The sequence below is a fragment of the Choloepus didactylus genome, chromosome 27 (genome assembly GCF_015220235.1).
Source record: "Choloepus didactylus isolate mChoDid1 chromosome 27, mChoDid1.pri, whole genome shotgun sequence".
In the NCBI taxonomy this organism is placed as follows: Eukaryota; Metazoa; Chordata; class Mammalia; order Pilosa; family Megalonychidae; genus Choloepus; species Choloepus didactylus.
The window spans coordinates 111,829-134,920 of record NC_051333.1 but is presented as its reverse complement, the minus strand read 5'-3'; the positions used below and the strand labels follow the sequence as shown (position 1 = coordinate 134,920).

At 52.0% G+C, this 23,092-nt stretch overlaps 1 protein-coding gene and 1 pseudogene across 1 annotated transcript; one reads left to right on the top strand and one right to left on the bottom strand.

The window, feature by feature from the left end:
• On the bottom strand, nt 1-7,335 carry ZNF132 (zinc finger protein 132). Its single transcript, XM_037818924.1, has 4 exons — nt 6,944-7,335; nt 3,573-3,699; nt 2,911-3,033; nt 1-2,256 (listed from the first exon to the last, which is right to left on the bottom strand). The coding sequence occupies exons 1-4, from the start codon at nt 6,974-6,976 to the stop codon at nt 569-571; spliced, it is 1,971 nt and encodes a 656-aa protein (XP_037674852.1). The 5' UTR covers nt 6,977-7,335; the 3' UTR covers nt 1-568.
• Nucleotides 7,336-16,195: 8,860 nt separating this feature from the next.
• LOC119521809 lies at nt 16,196-21,476 on the top strand (annotated as a pseudogene).
• Nucleotides 21,477-23,092: the final 1,616 nt, after the last annotated feature.

Genomic DNA, 23,092 nt, shown 5'->3' with positions numbered 1-23,092 from the left:
AAAGGTTACTCATGAGTTTTAATTAGGGACTTTCTTACAGGAGATTTTTCCCAATGGTGTCCAGTTGGGAAATGCAACTCAATGATCCACACAAACAAGAGAAAGAAGAGTGCCCTATATAGTTCAGCAGAGCTTCCCATATTTGGTTACAAAGAAGCCTCAGCTGAGTCTCACGAAAGTTGAATACCAACAGTGACTAGGTACAGTAACCTTCAATGTCTGTGCTCTGGTCTTGTGGGCACTGTGTGCTCAATGCTCCACCCTTTTCCCCTGGGCTGCCACACAGGTGCATGCTGGCAGAAGTGAGATGGCATCTACCAGACAGACACAGTGACATAATCTGACAAAAGACCTAGTTGGGTTAGGAAGTTCAGTGCAGCTTGTGAAAGCATTCCACATACCTGGTATTTGGCCATCTCTTCAGTGGTGGTGTGGGTGGATACAAGTTTTAAGTTTGGGCTGATGGCTTCCTTGCAAAGGTTCCTCTCATAGAACTTTACTCAGGAGTGAGTCCTTTATGGCAAACAAGGAGAAAGCTACAGCAAACTGCTTACCCACATTCACTTTACTAAGGCCTTTCTCTGGTGTGACATTTCTTTTGAATGAAATGGAAGGCTTTCCCGTGTTCACTGCACTCATAAGGTTCTTCTCCAGGGTGAGCTTTCTGGTGCTTAGAAAGGTTAGAGATGTAGCGGTAAGATTTTCCGCATTTGTTGCACTCATAAGGCCTTTCTCTAGTGTGAACTCTCTGGTGCTGACTAAGGTTGGAACTTTCTGTGAAGGCTTTCCCACACTGGCCACATTCATAAGGCCTTTGTCCAGTGTGAACATTCTGGTGCTTAGCAAGGTTAGAGCTATAGCCAAAGGCTTTCCCACATTCACTGCACTCATAAGGCCTTTCTCTAGTGTGAACTTTCCGATGCTGAATGAGAGCAAAGCTCTGACTGAAGGCTTTCCCACATTCTGAGCATTCATAAGGCTTTTCTCCAGTATGAATTCGCTGGTGTGAATTAAGGTTGGAGGGGCAACTGAAGGCTTTCTCACATTGGTTGCATTTATAAGGTCTTTCTCCAGTATGAATCCTCTGATGCAGTACAAGTTTGGAGGTTTGGCGGAAGAGTTTCCCACATTCACTGCACTTATAAGGCTTTTCTGTGTTGTGAACTTTCTGGTGCTGAACAAGATGAGAACTGTTAATGAAAGCTTTCCCACATTCACTGCACTCATAAGGCCTTTCTCCAGTGTGTATCTTCTGGTGCTCAATGAAGTTGGAGACACAGCTAAAGACTCTCCGACACTGTCTGCATTCATAAGGCCTTTCTGTATTGTGAACTTTTTGGTGACGGAGAACATGGAAGTTGCGAGTAAAGGCTTTTCCACACTGGCCACATTCATAAGGTTTCTCTCCAGAATGAATTCTCTGGTGCTCAACAAGTGAGTGCTTACGAGTGAAGGCTTTACCACAGTCACTGCACTCATAATGCGTTTTTCCACTGTGAACTTGCTGATGCATCCTTAGTTTAGAGAAGTGATTGTAGGCCTTCCCACATTCTTTACACATGTGGGATGTTTCTCTAGTTTGAAATGTTTGGTGATAAACAAAGGTTGATTTCTCCTTGAAGGCATTTCTCTCTGTTGGGCATCTAATGGATATCTCTTCAGAGTGAGTTAGCAGGTGGTCAAGGAGAGCAAAGGCCTTCAGGAAGGCTCTCCCACAATTACTGCACTTGAAGGGCTTCAGCCCAGCATGGTTTTCTTGCTGCTGCCCAAGACTGGAGCTGCATTGGAAGGCCTCCTCGTACTTGGTGCTACTACATGACATCCCCTCGCTGTGGGTGGACTGGTGCTGGAGGGGGTCATGGCTGCTCAGGACATCCTTCCCAGCTTCCCTGCACATTAAGGGCTTCTCTGACAGGTAGACATGGCAGCTCTTTGCAAACAAGTCCCTATCCTTGTCCCATCTCAAGGGTTTCTCTTCACTCTGCTTCTTCTGGTGCTGGTGAAACTTCACTCTGCTTCTTCTGGTGCTGGTGATCCAGAAGCCTTTCCCACATGCTCCACATGTGTACAGTTTGTTTCTAGGGTGTATTCCCTGGTGTTCAGCAAGGTGCAAAATGTCTTTCAGGATAAGGCCACACATGGCACAGGTATTAGCCTTCTGGTTGCAAGGACCTGCCTCAGGGGTCCCGAATTTGAATACTCCTTCTCTAGAAATGCCCTGTTCAGAAGAGTCGTCCTCCACCCCACACCAACAACCTGAAAGCAGAGAAATGCTGGTGAAGAATAGGTCGACTTTGTTGGGATGGGGCAGCCCCTTCACAAATATGTGTCTGACACACTGAGGAATGGGTCTGCAGGTGAGGAAGGGTGAGCACTAAAGGAACAGACCCTGGCAGGCCACAGAATGAGGAAGGCTTCACCAGATATAGAAACACAGGGATGGGGTGGGGGGTGCAAGCTAGGAGGAGATGCAGGGACTCCAGCTAACTCCTCAATTTTCAGCAGGACCGAACACAAACAGCCCCCAGGAAATCTCTGACAGGAAGCAGGTCAGAACCTAGAACAGAGCAGTATGTACAAGCCCAGAAAAATCCAGTTGCATCTGGGTAACTGGTACTCAAAATCTAGATGAGGATATGTGCAGATCTATTAACCTATTAAGTTTGGCCAATGTGGGACAGCCCCACAAAGGGAGCAGAGGCAGAGAAAGGGTAAGATGTGGAGTTCAGACCGCTGGGGTGAAGCAGGGGCTGGATATCAGAGTAGAACTGGCAAGAAGGCAAGTGTCCAGAAAAAGAAAGAAATAGTGGGAGTAAGGTGTGGCTGCTGGCACAGTAACAAAACACAGTAGGTGCATGGCCTGATGGAAGCCTAGCCCTGATGTTAGCGTCTCCCTCAGCGCCAACTCACCAAGGCCATGTTCCCTCCAGGCCTCTCTTGTTGTGGCTGGAGATACATTCACTCTGTCAAGTGCCCAGGGCTCTTTGCCCTGTTCCAGTTGGGCAACCTCACAGGTCTTGGAAGACACAAATCCTGGGGAAAAGACAAGACAGGTGAAAGGCTGGCCTCATCTCAGGGCAACCCACCCCATGACAGACCAAAGGGAGCTTGTATCATCCCTGCAACCAGGAAGAAAACTCAGTGTTACAAACTAAGCCTTTGAGGAGTGTCTTGCAGGTACAGCACAGTGATGCACACAAGCAGTGACCATGTTCGTGCTGGAGTTCCCAGCTCAGGCAAGCTCCAGTAACCATCTGATAGAAAAAAGGGAGCAGAACCTGGGGCTCAGAGGTGCCATCAATCTGGACAGATTCACACAGCAAGACTGAGACTATTGACTCCCGATTCCTTCCCCACAAAGCTTCAGGCAGGAGGTGCTGGGGCTTCTCAGAGATTGAAGCAGCTGGTGCTTGCGGCCCAGCCCTATAGACACAGCAGCTACTCCAGGGAACCAGAGAAGGAAGCAGTACCTATGTTCCAGCTGTGGGAAAGGGAGAGCTGCCCCATAGCTCTGGGAAAAGAGAAAGGACAGAGTCCAGAACAGGAGGGTGAGGTGAGTAGGAGGACCTTACCCAGTGAGGACACAAGTGCAAAGATCTCCAGCATCATTTCACAGTACAGGCGTCTCTGAGCCTCATCAAGGAGCCCCCACTCCTCCTGGGAGAAGTACACAGCCACATCCTCAAAGGTCACCCGGCCCTGCCACAATGGGGACAACTAAGTCAATCAGACCAATGGGCAGCAGAAAAACAGACCAAAAAGAAGGCACAGATGAACCCATCCAGGCCCTTGGCCTGTGACCCAGGATCTCACCACTTCTCTTGCAGTGTCTTCCTCCATAACCCCCAGATCACCAACACCCCCCCAATCCCAGCTCACCTTCCTCCCCTAGTCCCAGTGCCACTGGGCTTACTCTCTCCTCATGCCTTTTTTTTTTTTTAATGCAATTTTATTGAGATATAGTCACATGCCACACAATCATCCAAAGTGTACAATCAGTTTTCACAGTATCCTCATACAGTTGTGTATTCATCACCACAAATCAATTTTTGAACATTTTCACTACTCCAAAAATAAAAGTAAAAAAAGAACACTTAAAACATCTCATACCCTTCCTCCCCCCTCATTCATTTACTTTTTGTCCCCATTTTTCTACTCATCTATCCATACACTGGATAAAGGGAGTGTGAGCCACAAGGTTTTCATAATCACACTGTCACACCATGTAAGCGATGTAATTATATGATTGTCTTCAAAAATCAAGGATACTGGGTTGCAATTCAACAGTTTCAGGTATTTCCTTCTAGCTATTCTAATACACTAAAAACTAAAAAAGGACTACCTATATAATGCATAAGAATAACCCCCAGAATGACCTCTTGACTCCATTTGAAATCTCTCAGCCATTTAAACTTTATTTTGTTTCGTTTCTCTTCCCCTTTTTGGTCCAGAAGGCTTTCTCAAGCCTACAATGCCAGGTTCAGGCTCGTCCCTGGGAGTCATGTCTCACTTTGCCAGGGAGATTTCTACCGCTAGGAGTCACATCCCATATAAGGGGGGAGGGCAGTGAGTTTACCTGCAGAGTTGGCTTAAAGAGAGAGGCCACATCTAAGCAACAAAACTGGTTGTCTGGGGGTGACTCTTAGGCAATGTCTCCTTATTTAATTGTGAAATATAACATATATGCAGAAGAGTGAAAACTTTCAGACTATAGTTTAACAAGTAGTTATAGAGCAATTTTCAAGTATGGTATGGGTTACAGTTCCACAAATTCAGTTATTTCCTTCCAGCTGTTCTAATACACCAGAGACTAAAAAAAAAATACATCCCTATAATGTTTCTGCAGTCACAGTCATTTGCAAAATCCTATCTTCTCTGTTACATCTCCTCCCTCTCATTTGATCATTATCTCAGTCTTCAGGGTTATTTGGGCAGTGACCATTCTAACTTCTTCATGTTGAAAAGGGGTATTGGTGTTATAGGATAGCAGGGTGCAACTGGTTGATGTTCTTGGAAAGACTGGCACCTCTGGGTTTCAGGGGTTATCTGGCATAAGAAGAATCTGGAAGTTTTAAGTTTCTAAAAAATAAACTTTTATAGAGTCTCAGATATAGCCCTGGGTATCCTCATGTCCCTTTAATCACTGTGTCCAACCCTCAGCAGTAACAGGCAGGTTGGCAGCTGGAAATCATCCAAGCTCTGGGTCTGGCATGCAGGCCCCCCTCTCTCTTGCCAGTGAATTCCTCTGGAGTCCCCCAGATTGTGTCTCCTGGACATAACTAAAGGCTCCCTTGGACCTCCAGTACCAGCCTCTGGGCACACTGGTTCACACTCCCTCTCATTCTGTGGACCACTGCCTGACTCACAATCAGCATCTCCAGGGCCATCCCATGCGCCATTCTGCAAATGGCGTCCAGAGTCTGGTTGTTTGGTGACAGCAACCAGGATCCCATTCTGCCCCAGACCTCCCCAAATCCCAATTGCCAGGACTGGCACCCAGTCCTTCCTTCATAGTTTCCCCACCTGGCACTGTTCCTTGCTTCATCCTCAACCACCCAGATCCACACATTGATCTCTGAGCCCTCCAGGCCTCCCTGCTTCCACTTGCTGCCACAGTATTCCTCTCTCTTCTGAGGCACATTCAAAGACAAGCCCTAAGCCTTCCACCGTAAGCCTGGGACTCTCCTGGCTGATCCTGCCAGACACTGAGTTAATCCACCAACCTGACTGAACCCCTAGGACCCACAGAGAGCAGCCAAGAAAGGCTGATGAGCCTGCAGAGGGGTGAATAAGCACAAGTATTGTCCCCTGTCAACCTACCTCCATTCCCAGTATATCTCAGCCTCCATCCCAGGGAGACTTAGCCACCTGCCAGACCTCCTCTTCCCACACACACCTTCCCTTGTGCTGCTCCTCCCCTTCATCTGACAGTGATGCACACAAGCAGTGACATGTTGGTGCTGGAGTTCCCGGCTTAGGCAAGCTCCAGGAACCATCTTATAGAAAAAAGGGAGCAGAGCCTGGGGCTCAGAGGTGCCATCAATCTGGACAGACTCACACAGCAATACTGAGACTTGGTTACCCCTAGGCTTCCATCACAACAACCTAAAGATGTCCCCTCCTAATTCTGAACCAGAACTCTACCTCAGTCACCAACAGGATGTCTCCAACCTCAATCCCTCATCAGAGCTCAGACCTGTGTGCCTAACTGCTCATTTGACACCTGTATCTGGGGGCCCTCTGGGACATCTCAAACTCAACATGGCCCAAACCCTTTTCCTGGTGGCACCTCCATCTTCTAATTGCAGAAGCCAAAAACTCTTGGAGACAACCCTGCCTCCTTCCTTTCTCTCTCACTGGCCACATCATAAAATCTGGTTGGCTGTACGTAAAAAACTCCTGCCTAAGCAGCCACCACTCTTATCCTAGGTACCATCATCACTCACCCGACCTATTAAAGCAGCATCCTTATTGGCCTTGCTCCTCCTCCCTCACCCACACCCCCAAGTTGGTTCTCCATTCAGCAGCCAAGGAAAGCCTGTTAAGATTGTCATGTCGGTTCATCTTCCTCCTCTGTTCCAAAACTTCCACAGCTCCCACTATCCTCAAATTTGAGGCTTGGCTCCTCAGGCTGCCATTTCAAGGCTGAATCCCACCCCCAGTCTCACCAGGAAGAAAGGACACCCTCCAAGCATTTGCACATGCTTGTCCTTCTGCCTCTCCACACCTCCTCCTATTGGATTCCAGAAATGGCAACCCTTCCCTATAACTTCTGGCCGGGATTCAGATCCTTGGGCCTGGAGTAATCCCAGGGTCTAAATAGCAAGGACAGGGCGGCGAAGAGGGAGAAGAGTCCCGAGGCACCATCTTCCCCTATACGGGCTCTGGGACCAAGGTGGGCGGGAGTCCGAGGGAGTGAGGTCTTGGTGCACTTGCCACTCACCTGTGCCGGGTCCATCAGCGCCGCTGCCGCCATCGGAGCCTGCGGACTGAGCGGAGCCGTGGGAAACAGCAGACCAGGGTGGGCTCCGGGCCTCAGTCTCCCACGGTACACGGCGCACACGGCCCAGGGATGCTGCCTCCGAGGGCCGCGGGGACAAAGGATGGGTGCGGAGGCCCGGGAGAGAGCGCGATCCCTGGAACCCCGTAGAACACCAGGTTACAAGGGTCCCGGCTCGTACGGAGGCGCGGAGGCGGGTTCTGTCCTCCTCACCGTCTGTCAGGGATCGGATCAGAAGCGCGGGGGAAACGGCCCCGGCCCAACGCCCTTGTGCAACGCCCGGGTCCCCCAGGGCAGTGCGGGAGAACCCGTCAAGAGCAAAACGAATGCCCGTGATGGCGACGCCGGAAGTCCCGCCCCCACCGTTCTGGGTCGTCATTGGCCCAGAGCCCACGGCCAACCCATGGAGCCTTCTGGGGGATGCAGTTTCCGCCCAACATCCGACCCGGCAAGGGCTCCCTTTCTGTCCTCCATGGCAACGACCAAGCGGCGCCGCAAAGGGCCCTGGGAAATGGTGTCCCCAAACAAGGTACGGCAGGGGCGGGGCTTACCTCTTCTTAAAGGGGCCGCGCCCAGCCTGCCCTTCCCAGAGATGTACCGCAAGTGACCCTGTTCTGAGCTCTGGGCCACGGGCCCTGGGGGAGAGCGTCACCTCTGAGGATGGAAAAAAGGTGGGTTCACTTATGTACTGTGATAGGCTGAATAATGCCCCCCACCCCTGCGAAGATGTACATGTCTTAATTCCCAGAATATATAATTATGCTATGTTCCATGGCAAAGGGGAGTTAAGGTTGCAGGTGCCTCACACCTGGGGCCCCGGTGTCTTCTCCTCTCTGTGGGAGGTGTCATACTGAAGAGCTCAGAGCTGGGTGGAGGGCTTTCCCATACACCTTGAACGGGAAGGGTGTGACAACAAGGCGGCGCTGGATGGCAAGATGCTGAGGCGCTGCCCTTGTTCCCTCTTTAGGGTTTCTCGCTACTGTGCTGCTTCTGGTGCTAGTGAAGGCTTGAGCTGAACCAGCTGCCATGTGCATAGCTTCTGCCTGAGATGTGTCCCTTGGCGCTCAACCAGGTGTCTTTGAAGAAAGATGCCCATACGTATCACATGGGTGAGCTTTCTGGCTGTCTGGGATCTGCCTCCGGAGTCCTGACCTGTGACACCACTTGTACAGAAACATTCTGCTCAGAAGGCACTCCTTTTTCTTCTATGCCTCACCAACAACCCGAGAGCAATGAGCTCATGCTGAACTTGGTGCAGGACGAGGGCATCTTCGCAAGTGTGTGTGTGTCTGACACATGTATGTTTCTGCCTGTGCCGGTTTGAATGTCCCCCAGAAAAAGCCATATTCTTTGATGCAATCTTGTGGGGCAGACATTTTAGTGCTGATTAGATTGGAATCCTTTGAGTGTTTCCATGGAGATGTGACTCACCCAACTGTAGGTGACAACTCTGATGAGATATTTCCATGGAGGTGTGGCCCCACCCATTCACTGTGGGCCTTGATTACTGGAGCCCTATATAAGCTCAGACAGAAGGAGCAAGCTTGCTACAGCCAAGAGGGGCACTTTGAAGAACGCAAAGGAACTGAGAGAGGAGCTTCAGCTTACAGAGACATTTTGGAGACAGCCTATGAAAGCAGACTTTTGCTCTGGAGAAACTAAGAGAGGGCAAATGCCCCAAGAGCAACTGAGAGTGACATTTTAGAGAGAAGCTGAAGTCTAGAGAGGAACGTCCTGGGAGAAAGCCATTTTGAAACCAGAACTCTGGAGCAGACGCCAGCAACATGTCTGCCCAGCTAACAGAGGTTTCCCAGACACCATTGGCCATCCTGCAGTGAAGGTACCCGATTACTGATGTGTTACCTTGGACACTTTATGGCCTTAAGACTGTAACTGTGTAACCAAATAAATCCCCTTTTATAAAAGCCGATCCATCTCAGGTGTTTTGCATTCGGCAGCATTAGCAAACCAGAACACTGCTCTTGAAGTTATTCTTCCCTCGATTTGTCCATTCTCTGTCCCTTTCAGTCCTGGCTGGTGGTGGTTCTGCTCATACAAATTTTGCAGAAACTTGTCAGTTTGCATGTAGTTCAAAGGGGTCCAAGCCATCAGACAATATAATCTTCCATAGATCTTTCCCACATAATTGCATTTCCAGTTCTGACTTCCATTGAAATGGCTGGTTCCATGTTCAGATAAACCCTCACACGGAGCCCCATTCTCCAGGGACTTGCTGTCTGGGAGCTCAGAGAGGTCCCTGATCGAGCTGCTTCTGGCCTAATTTCAGAGCACACTATGTGGATAGGCTCAGAATTTTCCAAACAATCAATTTCTGTTTTTTTTTTTTTTTTTTTTTTTATGCCCAAGAGTTCTGCTTTCATCTTATCCCTTTCTTCTAACATTTTAATAAAAGCTGCAAGGAGAAACCAGGCTGTGCCTCCACACTTAACTTGGAAATCTCCTCAGCTAAATATACAAGTTCATCACTCTCAAGTTCTGCCTTCCATCCAACATCAGGACTCAATTTTGCCAAGTTCTCCAACACTTTAAAACAAGGATTGCCTTTCCTACAATTTCCCATAACATATTCATTTCCTTCTAAGGCTTCATTGGAAGTAACTTCTTTAACATCCGTATTTCTACCAATGGTCTCTTCATATGGGTCTGGGCTTTCTCTATTAGGCTCCTCACAGTTCTCCCAGCCTCCACCCCTTATCCAATTCCAAAGCGGTTTCCACATTTTTTGATATTTGCAATAGCAACACCTCAGCAGCACTTCTGGTACTAAACTCTGTTTTAGTTTCCTGGGCTGCTCAAGCAAATACCGTGAAATGGGTTGGCTTAAACAATGGATTTGAGTCTGGGAAAAATGTGCAAATCAAGGCATCGTCAAGGCGATGCTTTCTTCCTGAAGAGTAGCTGCCAGTGTTCCTGGCTCCTCTGTCACATGGCAAGGCGCATGGTGGCGTCTGCTGGTCACTCCCTTCTCTTCTGGGTTTCAGTGATTTCAGCTCCTTGCTTCCTTGGTTTCTCTGTCTGAATTTTATTCTCTTATAAAGAAGTCCAGTAATAGGATTAAGACCCATCCTGATTGATGTGGGTTACACATTACCTGAAGTAGCCTCATCAATAGGACCTCCTTATGATGGGTTCATACCCACCTAAAAATGGACTTAATTTAAGAACATGTTTTTCTGGTGTACACAAGCTTCAAGTCCCAAGAGCAAAATAAATATCTGAAGTAATAATGGCCAAGAACTTTCCAAAATTGAGAGACACCAACTACAGATCCAGGAAGCTCAGAAAACACCAAACGGTCATAATCACATGAAGAGATGCTCAACATCAGCAGTCAACAGGGAAATGAAAATTAAAAAACTACAGTGAGGTCCCATTTCACTTCCACAGAATAGCTAAAACTATTAAGTGTTAGCAAGGATTTGGAGCAACTGGAACTCTCATACTCTGCTGGTGAAAATGTAAAAAAATACTACCACTTTGGAAAACAGTTTTGCCAGTTTCTTAGTTTTCTCAGTTTCTATAGCAAGTTATGCCTTGCTATAAGTTAACTTATATAACTTGCTATAAGTTAAACTTGCTATGGTGAGTTGAATGGGTCCCCCAAGAAAAAATTATGTTCCCCTGGAACTTATGAATGTGATCTTATCTGGAAAAGGGATCTTTACCAATATAATTAAGGTAAGAATCTACAGATGAGATCATCCTAGATTAGGGTAGGCCCTAAATCCAATGACAAGTGTCCTTAGAAGAAGTGGAAACGACACCCAGAGGAGAAGGCAATGTAAGACAGGCGGAGATTGGAGTGATGCATTTACAAGTGAGGAATTAAGGGTTGTCAACAGCCTCTAGAAGCTAGGAGAGAAGAGTGTGGAATGGATTCTCCATCCGAGCTTCCAGAAAGAGCCACTTCTGCCAGAACCTTGATTTCAGACTTCTAGCTTCCAGAACTGAGGGGATAAGTTTCTGTTATTTTAAGCTGCCCAGGTATAGTAATTTGTTACACCAGCCATATGAAATTAAGACTCAGCAATTTGAAATTTTAACAAAGTTTTGCTATCATGGTTACAAGTGAACAGTCTTTGGAACTATTGGAACAAACCTTTAAGATTAGAGAGAAGTTCCTTTCCCCTTTAACCATTTTTAAGTGTTGTTCAGTGGCATTCATTCATATCACAATGCTTGTGCTACCACTACCACTTTCCATTACTAAATTTTTCATAACTCAAAAGAGAAACTCTTAGTCCTTATGCAATAATACCCATTCCCCCTTCCTCCAGCTCCTGTAACTGTAATTTACTTTTGTCCTTGTGAATTTGCTTATCTAGACATGTCATAGAAGTGAAATCATACAGATTTTGTACTTTTGTGTCTGGCTTATTTCACTTAGCATAATGTTTTCAAGGTTCATTCATGTTGTAGCATGTTTCAGAACTTGATTCCTTTTTATGACTGAACAGTATTCCATTGTATGGATATACTGCATTTAATATATTTATTCATCTGTCAATGGACACTTGAGTTGTTTCCACCTTTTGCTATGAACATTGGTGTACAAGTGTAGGTTTGAGTCTCGGCAATTTTGCTTCTAGTTTTTTTCCCAAGAGAAATTAAAACCTATGTACAAATCAGAATTTTATACAAATGTTCATGGGCAGTTTCACTTAATAACCAAATCTGAAAACAACACAAATGTCCAACAACAGAAGGGTATAAAATCATCTTGTGGTACATCCATACAATATAACACTACTCAGAATAAAGAGAACAAATTACTGGTACTTTGCAAAAACATACGTAACACTCAAGAACAATATAAGTTGAAATAAACAAGGCATAAAAGAATATGTACTACTATGTTTTCCATTAACAAGAAAATAAAAAAAAAAATTATTCCACAGTGACAAAAAGCAATGGTAGATTTGAACTTGCCTCCCAAATCTTTGTTCTTGTTTGAAAATTCACATCTCCCATTAGAGCTAAAGGGTGAATTTCTGAAGAATTTTCCAGTCCTGATAAATAAACAACCACGGGTTATGTAACCAGTTATCTATTGGGGCACAGGGTGGAGGACTGACAGCAGAGCAAAACTCTTGGGAGTGATCACAGTTCTCTATGTGCTGCACTCAAGCATCTCAGCCCACATAGTCACTATTGAACTGGGCTGTTTTGATGCCTCTGTGTGCTGGGCAGGGCACTAGCCCTTCAGAGGGCCTTCCCTTGTGAAGCTGACATTCTAGGGAAGAGACTAGCACTTGTAGGGGAATGGCTCCACCATGGTACCCTGGCACCCTTGCACCACGTCCACACAGGCCACACAGGCCAAGGCTTGAACTGCTGCCTTTCTGAGTCTTGGCAGAAGCCTTTTCACCCTCCCAGAACACGAGAATGGAAACCTTGAGAGGAGCTGCTACGATGGCCATCTCCCACTCGCGTCCCAACTCCCCGGAGAGGCTGTCAAGAGACGATTTCTCGTCACCCCCAGGTTCTGACGAGGTACGCGTCTCCCTGCCTCCCCCTCCCTCCTCGCGTACAGCTGCAGACCGCAAGGCTGCTTAGCTGGAGTCCACAACCGGCCTCTCAACAACCAAGTGTCCACGACTCAGGTTGCGGTTTTCTGGCTCACTTTGTTTCAGTTTCCTTCTTGGTGTGGGGGACAAGGACCACAGGGACTGGCGCCTTTGGCTAATTTTCCTCTCACTGATTGAGTAAACTGGCTCAATCAAAGGAAGCTCATTGTGTCTTTACTATGTACAAACTCTGGATGAATTCACCTTGCCTTGACCTTGGCCTTGTCTGCTGCGTACTTGACAATATTCATCAAAACAATAGCACAAACAAGTGTGTAAAACTGCCACCTGTGACAAGGGCTGTGAAGGGCATCCTCGGTGGGGTGTCGACCAAGGCCTGTCCTGATTCCCTGCATTTCAGGGCTCCGGTCCGTCCTCATGTCTGTCTCCTGAGGGCTCAGGTGACCACTGTGCCTGGGCGTTTACACCCGTCAGCAAACAGGGAGGTGCAGTCATGACTAAGTGTAATGTTTTCATTTCCCCGCAAGAAGCACCAGGTGGGCCTGGAGTCTAGGAACTGGAAGAGCCCTTGGCATTGCCATCCTGTCAAGCGCATCCCCTTTCACCCAGATGTCACCTGCGCAGGGAGCCGTCTCCAGCTGTACCCCAGGGGCAGAAGTATCTGCAAAAAAAAACAAAAAACAAAAAAACAAAAAAAAAACACCTGACATTCTGGCCATATCCTGCACCTGGCCCTTTCTACCCGGGCCCAGAGGGTGGGAGACTTAGCTCCTGCCCAGCAGTACTGGGAGGGCGAGGCTCCCCGCAGTTTGCTTCGCATCACACAGGCGGGTTTCAGAGCCCTGGAAACTGCACCCACCACAGCGGCCCTGCAGGCAAGTCTGGGCTGGCAGCTGGCCTTCATCCCATGAAGCCTGGTCCCTTGCTTGTGACCTGGCCTATGGGTGGTTTCCTCATTTCCCTTGTCCCCCAGGATGAAGCCCAAACCCCTGCGGTGCGTGTGAAGGTCCCCAAAGCTCTCGCCCGTCCCCTCGCTCCCCTGTCCCGGCTCACCTGCCCACTCACATAGACCCTTCTGCCAGACCTCCCTGAAGGTCCACACTCCAGCCGCCAGGACTTTGTCCACTCCCCTGGTGCTGGGCACACCCTTCTGCCTCTGCCACCAGGAGGCCCCGACTTGCCCCTTCAGTGCTAACAGTCGTAACAGCCATGACAGAAGTGAAATAACAACTAACAAACACTGCACTGAGAGCTTAGTAAATTCTGGGCATTGTGGTTGCACCTAATACAATTATTTTATTTGAAGCTCACAAAATTCCTGCAGGGAAGTCCTAGAGATGGTGAAGAGGTCAAGGGCATAGACTCTGGAACTAGACTCCACAGGTTCACATTCCAGCCCAGCTGATAATCAGCTCTGGTGCTTTGGGTTTCCCCAGTAATGAGAATGGACATGTGATGGTGATAGCTTGATAGTTGGGAAAATGCACAATATAATCCTTTAGTTGGAAAATGCTTAGTATAGTCTTGGTAGCTAGAAATGTCATTGTAATCATTTCCCACAAGAAGCTTTGATTTATTTCAAGCCTAAAAGCCCTTGCTGGCTTAGTTTTCTGTGATCTATTCTCAAAAGTTTACTCTCTTTTCCTGGTTGCATTAATGAGACCTTCCCAGCTTTGCTTGCAGGGATAAGAACATCCAAAGCAGGATGAAACGCCAGAAACACCACATGGACTAATAAATTAGCACTTCCTTTCTTTGAGAGACAAGATTAAAGTCTGGATGGTCAGCAAAGAGAGGAGGACATATAAGATAACAGCATATGCTGACCAAACAAAATGAACCAGATGACCATTACTCAATTTTAGTGAATCCTGTGACTTTTCCTTAGTTTTCTTTCTTCTTTCTTATTTTCTGTTTTCTTCTGGACCATTGCCATTTCTTTGGCTCCTTGTACTATAAAAGCCCAAATCACCTTTCTTACTTCAAACTGGTCTTGGAAAGATTTTCCTCCAGTCCCATGGGAATGCATTCTCAAAAAAACTCACCTTTTTACCAAGACAGAGACTTGTCTCTCTGTTTAATGTGGGATCAGGTGGGATTATTAAGACCGTATTTTCTGACAGTAACAATGGCACGTCCTCCTCAGTGTTGAGGAGACTGGACATGCGAAGGTCTTAGAGCAGTTCCAGCACAACTCAGCAACATGCGTTTGCTGCTACCATTCGGTTAAGACAAGGACACCAGGGGCTCACAGGGGTCCCACTGCTTGTCCCAGGCAAACCCCTAGTAAAGTACTGTGCCGGGGCAGGGATTTCAACCCAGACATGAGGTTGTTGTGTGTGCACAGAGGAAGACTTGTTGCTATTTTTATTCCATGCCCAAGTCATTAAATTATGAACTTATCAAACATCTAGCATTTCTCTAAATATTAAGCAATCAACACCCCTTTAAATAATTGCATGGTAGCAAGACATTAACAAATAAAATGGGGGGGGATGGTTAACAAATTAAATACCTCCAAACATTCAAGCTGTTCTATATTTGATTAAATCACAAGTTTAATACATTAAACTCTCTTAAAAATTTTAAAGGTAGGCAAAATGTGTAAATATTACAAAATTGATTAACTTTCTTGCAGTACAAAATTTTATAAGTGGTATTAATTCTATGGAAAGTTAAAGCTGATAAAAATGGGAAAAAAATACTTGATACATCTTAATACCACCTTTCCTTACAACAGCCCCATGCAGTGGATACCATTATTATCCCATTTTCTGTGTGAGGACTGTCGAAGGACCCTGAAAACACAGGACACTTTGGACTAACAAAGTGGAATAACAAAGAGAAAGAAAACATTTTCTTCTCCGCCAACAGTAGGGTCTTGTGCATTGAGACTGCTTTGCCTTGCAGTTTCATGTCGCAGACTCTTAGGCTGGTTCCGATAAAAAGAAATAATAATAATAAAAGAAATAAATAATAACGTGATACACAGTGTAAGGTAAAAACTAAATGGTTTAAGGAGAAGCAAGTTTGGGAAAATACCTTCAGCATGTATAGTTTGGTAAGGAAATCGGAGGAAAAATTATGCTTGGTGTAGGGGCTGCAAAATCGATCTTAACCCTTTACAGGACAATCATGCACAAAGAAATTAAACGCCCGCCCAGAGCGCACAGCCGGAAAGAGGCAGAGCTGTGACTAGAATCCGCTTCGCTGGGCAGAAGCTTCTCCATCTCGCAACACGCCCCTCCCGTTGTGTTTTCTGCTTTTAGCTCTTTTCTGGATTCGCCTCTTGGGTCCTCAGTAGTTTCCGTTTTCGCACTTCAAGGCATAGCGCCTGGGAGGCGCCGGGAACCCGGAACTCTGAGCGCAGGACGCCCATCCTTCTCCGGTCACGCGTGGGGTCCGCCAAAAACTAGGAACGCGGCCTCGAGACTACATTTCCCTGCGCCCCGCGCGGTGGCGCTTGGTCGTTGCCAAGGAAATCAGGAAGCGTGCCAAGGGCTGCGCCGGAAAGCAGGGTGGGAACTACACTACCCAGAAAGCTCTGCTCCTGCGACCGCAGAGCGCATTGGGCCAATGAGAGTTGCAGCGGGGACGGGACTTCCGGCGGTCGGGACTGTCACTTTGCCACCCGCGCCGGGCCACACTGGCAGAGAAGCCGGAACGCGGGGACCGGGGTCGGTTCTCCGCGAGGCTCTAGGGCCCCGAGGCGAGGGCAGCGGTGAAGGTCCGAGCGGGACGGCCTGCCTAGAGCCCGTGCCCGCGCGTGACCGCGAAGGAGCGGCCCCGCCCCCCCAGCCTTGATTTCCCCGGGGGTAGCGGGGGCGGCTCGTGGGGTCGTCGGGCCGCGCCGGCCCGCGCTCTCCGGAGCCTTCGCGGCCGCCCCGAGGGCAGTGCCCGGGGCGTTCTGCGTCCTTGACGGACGGGGCCTGAAGCCGGGAGCCGCCGGCGCGGGGCTGCGGGCGGGGATCCGCGGTGCCAGGGTCCCCGCCCAGGTCGCTCTCCTTCCCGGCCCCGCCCCGCCCTCGAGTTCTGATGGCGGCGTCGGCGCTGAGAGACCAGGCGCAGGTGAGTGAAGGGAGCCCGGGGGATCCCTCCTCTCCCAGACCGCCCCTCCTCCCACGGGCGGAGGCCCCAGTTTAAAGGAGGTGGGGCTTTCCCCTGGACGTGTTGCCTTCCCCTCTCGCTCCCAGGGTCCCTGGGGGAGGAGGGTCTTTCGTCCCAGGGCCCAACTTCTGGAGAACAAGGGGGGTGAGGTCTGGAAGGAAGTTCCAAGGAGAGGCTCGCCCACGTGCAAAGGAATGGGAAGTGGGTGCTGGGCCTAGGGACGGTCCCAGCGTTGTTGGGGCAGAATCCAGAGAGATACGTGTGACTGGAATGGCAGACCGAGCAGCGGGGACTTTATCCTGAGGGCCGCCGGGGGCCATGAAGGGTTTTGAACAGATCGACGTGCTCCAAGTTAGTAATTTAAAAGTATCCCAGTGGTGCTGAATGGAGAACAAACTTGGGGCAAGGGTGGGGTGAGACCAGAGAGGAGGCTTGTTGCATAAACCTGGTGAGCAATGAAGGCAGCTTTTAGTGAAAGTGGGGAGAAGCATTTGGATTCCGGACTAGATTGCTGATGCATCATGTTAGGAAGTGAGCCAGTGGAGGTGAGTGGAGGACAGTCCCAAGTTTTTCACTGTGGGCCACCTGGAAGAATCGAGCTGCCATAGACAGAAATGGAAATCTGGAGGGAAAGCAGGGAAATCAGGAGTTAGATCTGGGACCCTTTTGAGCCTGCAGTATCCCAGAATGGGGGCATCTGTAGGCCTGGAGTTATAGGTATATGAGAGATGGCGTCCTGCTGGTCTTGACTAAGGCAGGCATGCCTGGGTATTAGAGGGGAGATCTTTGAGTTCTTTGGGGCCAACTTCTGTGCGGACATGGGGCTAGAGGGGCCTCCTTAGACAAGAGGAACAGCCCGAAAGCACCAGGCAAGTAGTCAGCCAGGGAGGGTCCCAGAGACAGGCATACCCTGGGGGGAGGGCGCTGAACAGAGCCTTGTGATACCTGCTTATGCAAGAGCGAGAGGAGCACATCTGTTGCGTGGATGCCTAGGGCTGCCCTCAGGAGGGAGCCAGCTGAAAGCCTGTGCCCCTGGCTGCTTGTCTAGGGGCTTGTGCTGGCCTGTCTGTCCAACTAGGGCCTGATAGAGGGCAGAAGGGAGGGTCCCGGACAGGTGAGTAGAGTTCCATTTCCAGGCAGACTGGGGGTCAGGGCCAAGACCCTGGGGCAGGAGGGTGGGCATCTCAGGGACATTGGTGGAGGTGGCCATCAGGAGAGGAATCTGGGTCCTGTGTCACGCACTCTGAGCTCAGACCCTGTCCATCTCCCCTGCTTGCCATTGATTATAGGGCCTGGTGGCCTTTGAGGATGTGGCTGTGTACTTCTCCCGGGAGGAGTGGGGCCTCCTCAGCATGGCCCAGAGGGCCCTGTACCGCCACGTGATGCTGGAGGACTTCGCACTTGTGGCCTCACTGGGTAAGGCCCTGGGTCCTCCATGGGAGGCTACGGGTAGCACCGGGCCTGGGCTGCTGGCAACCCCTCACCTCCCTGGCAGCCCACAAGCAGCCCCCACACCTGCTGCTGAGGCGCCCTGCAGTGCTGGGGTCTGCGACCAGAGATTAGCAACCTGGCTGGCTCAGCTGCTCCCTGGCCCAGTGCCCCTGTCCAGGAGTGGCTTGTCTGTGCCCAGGCTCTGCCCCCCTTCCTCTGGTACCGTCACATCCTTGCTGCTCACAGATGATCACTGGTCTGTCTCTGGGAGCCCCTTCTCGAGGTGCTTGGTGAGGCGTGGCATGATTTCTGGGTTTTCCTGGTTGTATAGATGACACAAGTCTACTGTCTGTTGGGAGGTGGGTCGCTTGTAGCTGGGGCCAGCCCCTCACCCACCTCATCCTCCTCCACAGGGCTTGCAGCCTCCCGACCCCATGTGATCATGCAGCTCGAGCGTGGTGAGGAGCCCTGGGTTCCTAGTGGGATCGATGCAACCACAGCCACAACGCGGAAAGCCCGGAGGAGACCTGGCCCTGGTGAGTGGGAACTCAAGGTGGGGATGCCCGGCACTGGCCAGGACCTTCTTCCCTCTTCCTGGCCCCTCCTGGCTGCCCCTCTCCCTTCCCCATTGGCGTCTCCTGGGAAGTCCGGCCTTGGCTGCCTTTGAACAGGGAGCTGAGGGCACAGGATTGGATTGGGACACAAGGGTAGGGGACGAGGCCTGCTCGGAACTCTGCCTCAGCCCTCCAAGTCCTGCCGCCACGTTGGTGTGGTCATTCCCTCATCTGTTCATCAAGTGCTTGGGGAGCATTTGCCACAGCCAGAGCTGTTCCAGGCACTGGGCTCATGGCATCAGCCAGGAAACCCCTGGCTCTGCCTCACAGGTGCCTTTGGTAAACAGGATTTATAAGTCAGGTCTGTGCAGTGCTGGGTGCTGATCAGTGTAAGGAGTGGCAGCTGGGAAGTGTCCCTGGAGAAGGGAGTGGACTAGGGGAAGGGTGTCTGGTGGGGCACAGCGAGTGCAGAGTCCTGGGGGATGTGTGGCAGTGCCTGTTGGGGTGAGAGTCCCTGGAGCAGCAGCTGCAGTCGCTGGTGTCGTCCTGAGGGTTGGCGCCAGGCCCAGCTCCGTCCTTGCCCCACATTCTGGGTTCCCCTGGGGCTCATGCCCCCTGGTTGCCATGCTTGTCACAGCAGATGCTTCCCCCAGCCCTGGCCAGCCAAGAACCCTGCTTTTCTCCTTCCTGTTCCACACCCAGCTTCCAGGGACCCCCTTGCCCTGCTCCCTCAGCCTGCATTGCCCTCCCCTTCCCAGCCAGGAGGACCCAAGCAACCCCTTTTTTCTGCTTTCAGGTTCCCGGCATCCAGCAGGGGGTGGGGACGTTTCGGGAGAGGTGGCCTTGCTGGAGGTCTTTCCAGATTGCCGCCCGCAGCTGCCGCCCGGCGTCCTCCCTGCTGCTGGCATCCGTGATCCTGTGGGAGGCCGAGAGAGGCAGCAGGCTACTTCTCCGTCTCAGGAGAGAAAGCCCTCGGGAGTGTCTATGATCTACTGGGAGAGGCTCCTGCCCGGCCCTGGCAGTGGCCAGAGGAACATCAGCCTGCGGCTCACCTCCCCGTTCGGGGCTCCTGAGGGTGGGCGGCCCAGGGAGAAGGCCCAGTTTCCCGCTGCCTGGAGCCAGCCCTCCCACGGACCCACCCCGGGCCAGTGAAGCAGGTGGGGGAGGCCCCGGGAGAGAGACTGGCCCTGCGTCCCAGGCCTCAAGGCCCTTCACGCTGGGGGGCCCACCTGCCGAGTGCACGGAGGGATCTGTGGCGCTCCTGTCGACGGCAGCTTGGCGCGAGCCCCAGACACTCCCTGCCGGCCAGGAGGCCGGGGCCGAGCAGGGCGAGGCCCTCCGCGCAGGCCCCGGCTTCCTGCCCGGGGAGAAGCCCTTCGAGTGCGGGGCCTGCCGTAAAAGTGTTCGTGAAGAGCTCCGACCTCCTCAAGCACCTGCGCACGCACACCGGGGAGCGGCACCTACGAGTGCCCAGAGTGCGGCAAGGCCTTCAGCCAGACGGTCGCACCTGACGCAGCACCAGCGCATCCACAGCGGCGAGACGCCCTACGCCTGCCCGGCCTGCGGCAAGGCCTTCCGCCACAGCTCCTCGCTGGTGCGCCACCAGCGCATCCACACGGCCGAGAGAAGGCCTTCCGCTGCGCCGAGTGCGGCAAGGCCTTCAGCCACGGCTCCAACCTCAGCCAGCACCGCAAGATCCACGCGGGCGGGCGGCCCTACGCGTGCGCGCGCTGTGGCCGCCGCTTCTGCCGCAACTCGCACCTGATCCAGCACCGAGCGCACGCACACGGGCGAGAAGCCCTTCGCCTGCGCGCTCTGCGGCGCCGCCTTCAGCCAGGGCTCGTCGCTCTTCAAGCACCAGCGCGTGCAAGGCGGAGAAGCCCTTCTCCTGCGCGCAGTGCGGCGCGCCTCAGCACAGCTCAAACCTCACGCAGCACAGCTCCAACCTCACGCGAGCAACCAGCTGCTGCACACCGGCGAGAAGACCTACGTGTGCGCGATGCGCGGTCGCGCCTTCCGGAGCGCCCCAGGCCCTCTTCCACCACCCAGCGGACCCACCACCGGCGAGAGGCCCCCCGCGGCGGTCCGTCGCCCGGGCGTCGTCCCCAGACTCCCTCGGCGGGTCCCTTGGCGGGGGCGCGGGGGAGGGCAGCCGAGCCACACCCCCGCCTCAGGCCCAGCCCAGGGCCCGAAGCCTCCCGAGGCCTGAGCCTGCAGTGAGGGCGACCCGGGTCCAGGGCCCTGTCCTCTGCGGAACCGCGCTGGGGGGCAAGCCCTGTGCGTGCCAGCGAGGGCCGCGGGAAAGCCTTGGCTGTGGTTCCCAGAGCGTGGCTCGCACCTTCTCCATCCCCAGGGACCCGTGTGGAGGGGAATGGTGGGTGGGATTTTGCCAGTGGGAGGCCTGGAGGAGGCCAGGGTGCGGGGAGGGTATTGTACCCATGGAGTCCCAGGTGAGGGAGCTGGCCCTGGTCCGGAGAAACTGCCGATGGCTGCACACAAACCGACCGCAGGGCTGGTGCTCGGAACACTGCTCCCAGGCCCGGTTCATCCCTGAGCTCCTGGGGGCAGACCAGCGGAAAGGAGGCTGTAGGGAAGGTGGGAGTCCAGGGGTGGGCCCTGGGGAAATTGGGGAAGTAGTGGGCTCTGAACCTCCCCTTCCAACTCAGGCTGCCCACAGGTGGGGCGGTCACAGACCCCTGACAGGCGCATCATGACAAGGGCCATGTGCTCACTTGCTCGCCCCTGCTCTGGGTGTGTCCAGGTTCTCCTACTGACCATGTGAGGTGGCTGCTGCGGCTGCTGCTGGCGGTACCCCATTTGACTGATGAGGCCTGAGAAGCAGAACGGGGAGATGACATGCCCAGGACACAGCAAAGCTGGGACATGAGCCAGGCAACCTGGCCTGGCCCCCAACGTGAGCACATTCGCAGGAGGTGGAAGCCTGTGCCTGTGGATGTGGCTCTCGGCACCAGAAGCAATCTAGAGAAAGGGTGCCCAGGGCCTTGGCAGCGGTCACGTCTCAGTGCCAACTCTGTTGCCACTGAAGTCAAACTTAGGTGGGACCTTTGCATCCTCACCATCCCGACCAGAGGTGACAGCGGTAATTCAGGGGAGACAGGCCAGGGCTGCTGGTTTCCCCTGGGTCTGGCAGTGTGTGTGGGAGGGCAGACAGAAAGCTGGACAGGCAGGACTTGCCCTGATGGGCTCTGCCCTCCAGAGATCCCCCCTGCCCCCGTGTAACACCATGAACCAGGACACTGACCCAGCAGGGTGGGGACCCAGTTTGCTTCCTCTGGTCTGTAGCAGCTAAGTCCCTAGCTGGGTGGGGCCTATCCCCAGGCAGTTAATGGTCTTATTGGGGAGGGAAGGGGAAGACTCGCATTCACGGCTTATAATGGGTGTACATTGTGATTTCTTGGACAGCAGTGTTGATGGCTGTATAGAAATCCATATCCACAGCGTACTCTGCCTGCTCCAAGATATGTTTCAGAGAGTCTTAAAGACAGAGTCCAAAGATGCTCCCTTAATAAAGGCTTCCTTTTAAAAATTTGTGTGAGCAATAACAGCCAATTTCACTCTGGTGTGATGCAGACAACATGAAACCAACGTACGCAGGCATGCCAGTGGGGTGTGCTCCAAGACTTCAGAGCTATCCCCTGTCCACAGCGAGCACAGACGTGGGCTAACGCCTGTCAGCCAGGCCAGACCCACCTTCTGCTTGAATCACAGCACTTTTCCCCCAAGGAAAGTGGGCACAGGGGCCGGAGGCACCTGTCTCCCCAAGACCATGTGAGAGCCCGTGGCCCACCATCCTCTCTCCTACCCCCTGGTCCACACCCCAGCCTTGCCCACCTCTCCCCTCCCACCTTGGTCTGGCCTCTCCTGGGCAGGTCACACCAGCCTCAGCCAGCACAGCTGTGGAATGCAGATGACCCCACCCCTTCTGAGGAGTCCACACGGTCTGGGAGCAGAGGCACCTTGTAGATCAGAGAGCAGGTCCCAGAGGGAGTCATGTGAGAACTTTGCTCCTTGGATGGAAGCTCCTGAAGCCAAGCCTCTGTCCTCAGCCCTCCTGACCCTCTGACATCACCGGCTGGGCTCAGTTGCCCTCTCCTATCTCCCCACCAGCCACCATCCCCTTACAGTGCGCTCCTTACCATCTCTGCACTTCTGCCCCTGCCATCCCTTGGCTTACAATGCCCTCCACCCTCCTTCCAATACCCAAGACAAGTCAGCAGCCACAGCCTCAGCTTCCAGCAGCACCGTGAGCACCCGCCTGCGCTTTCTGTCCTGCTTGTGCTTCACCTCCATGTCTTGGCCCCTCTAACCTACACTCTTGTCAGGTTGGGCCCTGTCCTGCCAGGTTGGTCCCTCCATTCCTTATCCGGAACAGGCTATGACTGGAATAGCGTCCCTGGGCTTTCTGGTCACAATGGTGGGCTGAACACAGG

Bases quoted from the DNA above. Each gene is read 5' to 3' on its own strand.
- ZNF132 (XM_037818924.1), bottom strand. From the start codon at position 6,976: ATGGCGGCAGCGGCGCTGATGGACCCGGCACAG. The intron at 3,034-3,572 runs GTAAGGTCCTCC...TCTTTTCCCCAG, and splicing joins TGCACTTGTGTCCTCACTGG to GATTTGTGTCTTCCAAGACC. The intron at 2,257-2,910 runs GTGAGTTGGCGC...CTCTGCTTTCAG, and splicing joins CTGGAGGGAACATGGCCTTG to GTTGTTGGTGTGGGGTGGAG.